At 34.4% G+C, this 9806-nt stretch overlaps 1 protein-coding gene across 1 annotated transcript; it reads right to left on the bottom strand.

Annotated features, from left to right (window-relative positions):
* Positions 1-919: 919 nt before the first annotated feature.
* Positions 920-7332, bottom strand: LOC125868759 (ABC transporter B family member 15-like). The gene is made up of 7 exons (XM_049549331.1): positions 7141-7332; positions 6940-6994; positions 6610-6797; positions 5889-6346; positions 3425-3965; positions 1375-3329; positions 920-1295 (listed from the first exon to the last, which is right to left on the bottom strand). The coding sequence occupies exons 1-7, from the start codon at positions 7330-7332 to the stop codon at positions 920-922; spliced, it is 3765 nt and encodes a 1254-aa protein (XP_049405288.1).
* Between the last annotated feature and the right edge of the window lie 2474 nt (positions 7333-9806).

Here is a 9806-nt window from a genome sequence, read left to right as displayed (position 1 = left end):
TGCGCATCTTAAAAAATTAACACAATAGTTAAAAAATGTCAGATCAATAAGAATCGAGTAATATGAACCGAAGAATAAGTGTATATACATAGTAGTAGTTAAATTTGTACCATACTATATTTTATACATCAATTTATTGATAAATGAGTCAATGATTTAACCAAATCATATCAACTTATGATGATTAAGGATGTGTTTTGGCATGAAAAAAATATTATTTTATAAAAATAAAGAAAATTACTCTCTCCGAATAGGGTTCTACATGGCACAAATTTGATTTAATTAAATTTCTATATAGATATTAGAACCGAATAAAAAATACTTCCTGAGATCTTAAAAAAATGGTTTTATAAGTAATATTTCATACACAAAATGGACTCATCTCCACCGTCTGTTTACACATACATAGACTTCTCTCACATGTTCATGCACAAATAATCAGTAGACATTTTTTTATTATTACATAATTGCAAAAGTGCAATGTATGTAGGGATGAACCCATAAATATTGAATCAGTCAAACTCAAACACATACTCGGCAAGTTGAGTTAGTAGTTCTTTTTCTAATATTATTAGCTTCCTTTAACCCTTTACAGGCTGATTTTTAACCAAAAACAAAACGAGGCATATTTCAATACATGATTTTTATATTTTACTTAATATACTTGTAGAAATTGATACTGGATACACAAGATACATGAAACTGTGAAGCTCAGATACATTGTGGGATACAGATACAAAGACAGAGAGGGAGAGAGGCAAGCAAAAAAGTACGTGTATCCCAGATACATGTGAATCACGCTTTGAATACAGTATATCTAGAGCAAATTACACCTAATTTGACTCGTGTGTATCTGAGCAGGCCGATACATGTATTCAGAATAATTAAGCATAATCATATTCTTTAAGATCAAAATGCTTCACCTATAAGGAGAATGGCCAGATTGCAACTTCATAAGTCCATAATATGAGCCATTCTTTCCAAGGGCAAGCAGCTGAGAATGTGATCCTTGTTCCACAACCTTTCCATTTTTAATCACAGCTATGGTGTCTGCCTTCTGTATCGTTGATAATCGATGAGCTACAACTACACTTGTTCTACTCATCATCATTTTCTCCAATGCTTCTTGTACTAAGTTCTCAGATACACTGTCAAGCGCGCTAGTTGCCTCGTCTAGGAGAAGTATAGTTGGATTCTTTAGTATCGCTCGTGCAAGTGCTATTCTTTGCCTTTGCCCTCCTGAGAGTTGGACTCCTCTTTCACCACAATAAGTTTCATAACCATCCTCCATAGCACTGCATTACAAGATTGTACTAGTTTTTTAAGCATTTGTTTCAAAATGAAATGGAGAGATTTATAGTTAGATGATCATACCTTATAAATTCATGGGCGTTAGCACGAATGGCAGCTTTCTTGATTTCAGACTCTGTAGCTTCTTCTTTCCCATAAATGATATTTTCGCGTATGGATCCTGCAAAAAGGGTAGGTTCTTGACTCACTAGAGCAATTTGTGATCTTAAGCTCTTCAAGTTGTAGCTTTTGATGTCTCTGTCATCAATTAGAACCTGTCCCTTTATTGGATCATAGAATCTTTCTATCAAGCCAATGATTGTAGATTTTCCAGAACCACTTTGCCCGACAAGTGCTACTGTTTTTCCTGATTCAATTTTCAGATTCATTCCTTGGAAGATTGCTTGATCAGGCCTCGACGGATAGTAAAAGAAGACATTCGTCAGCTCTATCTTTCCTTTTAATACCTTAATGACTTTAATCCCTTCAGAGTTCTCAGGTTCAATCTCAGTCTTTCGATCTAAGATAGCGAATACAGATGCAACTGCACTGCTACCTCTTGCCAAATCAGAAGTCATACTTCCTGTATCTGCTATATTTTTTCCGGTACTCATCAAAAGAAAGAAAACTTGAAATAGGTGCTTTGAAGTTAGTAACTTTCTGTTCATTAGTCTTCCCCCATACCAATATGTTAAGGCAATGGCAGCTGTGGTTAGAAACTGAGAGCAAAACAAGCCAGCACCAGAAAGCAATGACTGTCGAATATTTTCTTTTCTCGGTCCTTTCTGAGTTTCAGCAAAGAGGTCCAACATTCGATCTTGAGAAGAGAAGGCGGTGATAGTCCTGTGATTGATCACTGCTTCACTTGCTAGCTGACTTCCTTCACTCTGTGCCTTTTGGGATCTTTCTGACATTCTTTTCATCAGAACACTTCGCGAATAGAAGCTCGCTATGAGTAAAGGTTGTATAGATATTAGTACAATAGCAACTCTCCATGCGACAATCAATGCAAGCACAAAAGCAGTTGAAGCACTGACAGAAACCTGTAGTAGCAATGACATACGATCACCAACAAGGGATCTAACCATACGGGCTTCAGTGGAGAGTCTTGCACAAACTGCTGCACTTGTGTTCTCGTCTCGATCATACCAGCCCACTTCAAATGTGAGAAGGTTTGAAAGCACCTTTTCCCTGATTCTCTTGGTCAGTTTCTCTCCCATTTTAGCAAAATTGTAATGTTGGAGTAGATTGGCAATGAAACTTGTCACACCTATGCTCAAAAAGACTACGCTGTAGATTTTGATCTCCGACTTTATCTTTGAAATATCATTTGATGTGTATGCTGATACAACTGATCCCAAGCAAAATGCATAAAGTGGTTGAAGTACACCAAACGTAACAGCTCCTAAACATCCCAACAAAGCAATTTTCCACTCTGGTGCATTCATTTGAAGCAAACGCCACGTTGAGGGACTTGGATGAGAGAAGTTCTCTAAATACTCATCGTCACTACCATAATAAGAGCATGTATGAATGGTGGGAGCATAACTGACACTTATTGCTGGGGTAAAAGGAGAGGCAGGGCTATTTTGCCAACTTGACGTAGCGACATAAGGGGACCTAGGCATATTATAACCCCTTCTCATGTAGCTTCTTGTCTCGTTAGGAAGATACAGACTAGATGGCCCTTCATTGTTTGCTGTTGATTGCTGCAATTTGACCATTTTAAAGTAAACTCCACCTTCTTCATCAGTCTTACACATTAGATCATCATGAGAACCAGATTCAACAATTCTCCCCGACTCAACAACTACAATTTTGTCAGCCCTGCGTATTGTACTGAGGCGATGAGCAATGATGATTGTTGTCCTTCCTTGTGAAGCCTGGTCTAGAGCCTCTTGAACAATTCTTTCTGATTGTGCATCCAGCGCGCTTGTAGCTTCATCGAGTAAAAGAATCTTCGGGTCCTTAATCAATGCCCTTGCTATAGCAATCCTTTGCTTCTGTCCTCCAGACAATTGAAAACCAAATTGTCCCACCTAAAATCCAATTCAAACTTCAGTCAATTTTAGCCAAACAACAAAAAATAACAGATAGCAACATCTAAAAGAAGAAGCAAAAGATATTGGCTTACATGAGTATCATATCCATCTGGTAAAGAGGCTACAAATTCATGTGCATTTGCAGCCTTAGAAGCTTCAACAACCATTTTCATCGAAGCTCCTTCTTTTCCGAAGAGTATATTTTCCTTGATGGATGTAGCAAACAGAACAGGCTCCTGATTTACAAGCCCCATCTGAGATCTCAACCATTTAAGCTGCAGTCTCTTTATTTTATGTCCATCAAGTAAGATATCACCTTTGATAGGATCATAAAATCTTTCTAGCAAAGAAATGACAGTGGACTTTCCTGAACCACTGCCTCCCACAATTGCTACTATCTTTCCAGCTTTCACTTTAAGACTAAAATCTTGGAGGACCTGAATATCTGATCTTGATGGATAGCTGAAAGTTACGTCCTTGAACTCGATATCTCCTCTTACATATGCTAGAATTTTCCCTTTACCATCTTCAGAATCTATTTGAGGAACACGATCGATAAATTCAAAAATTCTTGCAGCAGCAATTGTTGCCTCAACGATGAATGAGATATTTGGAAGTGCACTCATACAAGACCTATAATCACAAACCAAGCCTTGGCAATATCAAAATTTGCTACAATCATTTGTCATGTTGAATGTAATTTTAACATGAACTTTACCTTCCGTAACAATACAGCAAAATAAACCACTACAACAATAAAGTTACTAAAGTCAGAAAATTGTTTATTGTCGCATTGAAGTTACTGAACTTTATCTACTAAAGACACTCTACTAATGATAAAACCTATCCATCAAGGTGTTAGGGTTTTGTCCTGATTTTCTTATCTTATTTTAAGTTTATTTTTCTTAAAAGAAAAGATAAAATATTAACATAAATGTTTTTACTAAATATTCTTTTATATTTGGTTTATTCTCTCCTTTTAGGACTCTTTTTCTAGTAAGAAAAAGTTTTAGGACTCTATAAATATAGATTTGTTTCTTCTAACACAATAACAATAGCATCAACAATGTAGTTCTTTAAGAGTTTTGTTTATGGGAGATTTTCTCTCTACAATTTCTATGTTTTTTGATTAGTTTTTAATTATGTAAGCCAATTGGTCATATCCTACAATAATATATTTCTTTTAGTATAATTTTATGTGTCGTCTAATTTATCGTCTTATGATTTGCAATTGTAAGCTTCCGCATGACGCCTTAATCATCGTTCAAGAACCCAACAAGTGGTATCAGAGCACATGGTCCATCGATCCCATGGTCCAACGGTCCTATGGTTCAATGAGGTTGAAGAAAGGCTCAAGATGGTTTCAAATCAATTTGTAATCAACATGATTATAATGAAGATTTTTGTGCTACTACATGTGGAGAAAAAAATTCAAATATATTTTCAACAATATCCTGCTGCTCCATCGTTTAAAACAAAATCAATTTTCAACTCATGCTTATTTTAGAGCATGGGCTCCAACTTTCAACCCCTGCAAACTTTAATGCTCGGGCTCCACTTTTAACTCATGTATCTTTACTTTTAACGCATGAGTTCCACTTTTAACTTATGCATCTTATTTTTAACGCATGAGCTCCACTTTCAACTCATACATATTACTTTTAACGCATGAGCTCCACTTTCAACCCTGTTCATCACTTTTAACACAGGGCTCCAATTTTAACCCATATCAATTTTTAAATCATGGTAAGCAGCAGTGATACATGAAGATTGTGTGAAGAAAGAGGATCAAGATTATGATGCAAGAAAATTCAAGCCAAAAGGGGAGATTTGTTAGGGTTTTATCCTGATTTTCTTATCTTATTTTAAGTTTATTACATAAATGTTTTTACTTTTCCTGGAAGGAAAATATAATATTCTTTCATATTTGATTTATTCTCTCCTTTTAGGACTCTTTTTCTAGTAAGAAAAGATTTTAGGACTCTATAAATATAGATTTGTTTCTTCTAACACAATAACAATAGCATCCACAATGTAGTTCTTTAAGAGTTTTGTTTATGGGAGATTTTCTCTCTACAGTTTCTATGTTTTTTGATTAGTTGTTAAAGAATGACAAAAGTCCCACATCGGTGGTTAATGAGGGTGGACTCCTTATAAGGCTTGGGCAATCCTCCTCCCTTTGAGCTAGCTTTTGGGGTGTGAGTTAGGTCTAAGACCTAATTTAACATGGTATCAGAGCAAGGCCCGTCTCACCCGATATTGGGACCCCCAAAATCAAAAATTGCCCACGCATCAGATGCTAAGCACTGGCATGAGGTGGGGTGTTAAAGAATGACAAAAGTCCCACATCGGTGGTTAATGAGATGGGTGGACTCCTTATAAGGCTTGGGCAATTCTCCTCCCTTTGAGCTAGCTTTTGGGGTGTGAGTTAGGTCTAAGACCTAATTTAACACAAGGTTACTAACCTACTATAGCGAGTAAGGTTTTGTGACTTAACCGTTACAAAGTACCATTACTTAAGTGTGATGAGAAGTAAGGTTATAAAATGAGACTTACAGTCCTCCAAGAACAACACAAAGAGCTGATACGAAAACACGACCACCACTTTCTCCTCTATTAGAAACAAGTACACTCCCTGCCCATGATTGAAATGCCCACGACACATAAATCATTCCCATACTTCCTAACAACAATCCCTTAGTAAGCCCTTGTTTCACACCAAGATTCAAACTTTCCTCAAGACCAATGCTGAATCTTTTTAGTGTTTCATTTTCCCCTACATAAGAGTAAACTGTTCGAATCGATGAAATTGCTTGTTCAGCTACACTCCCTGCAACTCCATAGGCATCCTTCATCTTCATTCCCTGGATCATAAGTAGCTTCCCAAATGCTACACCAGGTATAACAAAACCAAGTGAAAATGGAACTGAAGCTAATGCTAGTCTCCATGACAGGTAGAAAGCAAGAATTAAGCCAAAAATGAACGTTGACAGGTGAGCAACACAATTAGGTATCTGCAACAAAGGAGAAAATGTCTGTTAATTTCAAGCATGACCAATCACTCAACTTTACCTATTATAACAATGATAATCACCTGGATTAGTAGATTTTGATTGTTATAATGGAATCATTTAGTAATGTTACTTAGAATGCCAAAAACTTTAATGTGATACTAAATATTTAGTTGTTAGAGTGAGCAAATAAAGTTCAGTGATCATACGTGAAACTAACACAGAGTAAAAATACATATCTAACTTGAGAAAGAATGATAAAAGACCTTCTCTGCTATAGCATCTTGGATTGAATGAGCATCAGCTGAAATTGTGGAAACAACTTGAAAACTAGTACTAGAGGAAGCATCTTGCTTGTCAAAGAAACCAACTTCTTGTCTAAGCACTGATTTTAAGTACTCCATCCTTATTCGACTTGTTTGTCTCTCTGCACTTCTTGTCCAGCAAATTCCCCCTACATATCATTACGTAATTTAGAACACAGTATCTTAAAAAGACTAGAATCTCGAACTCATAAGGTTCAAATCCCGTCTCTGTATAAAAGCTAAACTCATGAGATATCCTCGTTACTAACAATAAAAAAGTGTGATACATACCAATGCAAGCAGATATACCAACTCCAATTGCAACATAGAGCAACCTGAGTGAGTACTGTTTCAAGGACATGGAAGAATTAAATTCTGTTTTATTAATACGCAAATTTTTATCTCATGAATGAATTAACTAATACATAGATTCTGAAATCAAACGTCGTATAAGAAATACTGAAATTTTTACAAGGAGATTAAGTTAAATACCTTGTCAACAACAGCATTAGTGAAAGAATCATCATCAATAGTAGCACCTCCATAATCATCAATAAGAGAACTAAGAATAAACATATTAAGAGGAGTCATAAGCCCATCTCCAATGCATCCTAAAGTACCAAAAAACATTAGCAACTTATCAACACCATCACCATATCTAAAAAGCCCACCTCTCTTTCCCATTTTCAAAACTATAATTAAAAAAAGTATTATCACAAGCTATATATTACAACCTCCAAAATCATATAAATAAGAAAATTTGAACCATATCAGAATTAAAAGACAATGATATTCCGTCAAAAGTTTGTCTTTCCATGTTGTATTCTCAAATCTAGTATTTAATAAATAGGTTACTTTCTAGCTGAACAATGACACTAGACAAGTTGTTTTAATTATTCGGATTAACTTCTGTACACTGATAATATAAATAAAATATTTTTGGAGACACATCAGCACATAATTCCAACGGGGCAGCGAGTGAAAACACATACTAAGGTTTAGCAGATTGGGGTCATTTTTAAAATCACTTAACCAAGTATAAGGGTGTTTTTAATATTATGCATAATTCAAAGACGGAACTAATAATTCACGACACTTTCACTACTTCTCTCTTTCAAAATCACATATTAAAAAAAATTAACCAAAGTCATCTTATTAATGGCTATATATAGTATGGTAGAAAATATGGTATTTTTTTTTTGTTTCTTACCTGATGTCCGGTATCCAGCCCGACTAAATTTGAATTCACAGGGAAGTCTCACATTGAAGGTAAAACGCTCCCTAACAAAGGCAACTTCGTACCTAGGGAGACCTGAACCCGAAAAATATGGTATTACTAACATAAAAGTAAGCAAATTACCTCATATAACAAGTTAAATTCTATTTGATAGAATAAAAATTATCTACGTTATGGCCTATGGGTGTAGTAAATATAAATTAAATTGTTTAGTGTTATTCGTGCCGGCACTTCTGTTATATTATTTGTCATATTGTTAAAATTGGTGTAGTACTTCAAGCAAATAAAATAAAATAAAATTGGCGTATACATATGGAGACCGGAGATAAAACTTGATATTTATATATATCGTTTTTCATGAGAATCTTCACTATGATTTCAAAGAATATATGGAATGACAACTACGCAAAAAAAAAATATAAAAGCATGCGAATTAAATGCATATATTATTATAGCTTGAAGACGTCAACTTTATAGATATTATTCTCGAGGTATTTGATTAGTTTGTTGACACAAACAAAGTAGGAATAAAGAAATAACAAATTTCTTAGTAGAAACAATGTAACTTAATTATATATGGACGTTTATATAAATTTGGGTGCATAACTAAAATTAGTGGATCATTTAACCTTTTTGTAGCATAGGTAATAACAAATAATATTATATCAATCTTAAAAAATATCTAATTTTGTGGAAGGATTACGAATTCACATGCTCCATTTTTAGCCTATAAATTTGCCTCTGCTGACAGTATCGATATTTTTTTTTATATAATCGAAAATATTTTAATCAATTGTAATATGTAACAAGTTATTGTATTTGTTAGATTACTAAAATTAGGATGATCAACTAATATTGTACACCATCTTATATTTATTATCTATATTACTTTAAAAGTATGAAGATTTTTAGAAATGTTCATTGAACTCTTATGTTCAGAAGATGTATGTTGCGAAAATGAAGATGTTGATCAGGTAGATGTATGTACATACTAGGCATGGATGGACCTAGAGGTAGTTGAGGGGGTTCACCCCTCGGCAAAAAAATCCATTGTATATTTAAGGTATTTTAAAGCAATTTTATGTCTATATATTTATTTTGAACCTCCTAAATGTGAGTTGAGGGGTTCAAACTCACCTTGAAGTTCCAAGTTCAAGTCTTAGCTATCAGCACTATGTTTTTTTACCCGAACCCCCTTAATGAAAATCTTAGATTCGCCACTAATACTAGGAGCGATAAAATAGGAATGAGAATATTAGGATTAGGTGAAGTGGCTATGTGGTAGACAATATGAGAAAAGTGAGATTGAGATAGCTTAGACATGTGAAAAGGAGACACACATACACTCCCGTGAAGAGGTGCTGAAAGATTGGATATAGTAAGCACGAGGAGAGGTAGAGATAAGCCAAAGAAGTATTTGGGTGAGGTGATTAGACAGAACAACACAACTTCAGATTATCTAGTATATAGCCTTTAGATAAAAAGAAAAGAGTAAAAAATATCAAAGAAAGAGGTTCATGTTTTTTTTATATAGTAAGACAAATATGTGATATGTATTTACTATCAATAGGTATAGTTTAAATATAATTGCAATTCATAGTTATAGTTGAGATTTTATAGCACCCCTGCCCCACCATCTAAAGGATCTTGTCAATTTGGTCATCAACTGCATTTGTATTCTGTCAATTATATTCTATTATATATTGGTGAGAAACTTGTATCAAGTGAGAGATGGTGAAGATCTGCTTCTTTCCTTTTTTTGTCTTTGATTTATATTTAGACTCTTTGTACACCTGAATGAGGGAGAGATACAATATTGTATTAATTGTATTTTCAAAGATTATACAAAACATGATACAAAATGTATATAACTTGATACAATTATATTCATTGATACACTTGATACAAAGTGAATACACAA

This window comes from Solanum stenotomum, chromosome 6, assembly GCF_019186545.1.
Source record: "Solanum stenotomum isolate F172 chromosome 6, ASM1918654v1, whole genome shotgun sequence".
NCBI lineage: Eukaryota > Viridiplantae > Streptophyta > Magnoliopsida > Solanales > Solanaceae > Solanum > Solanum stenotomum.
Note: the sequence above shows the minus strand (reverse complement) of the source record. Positions and strands in the feature narration are given on the sequence as shown.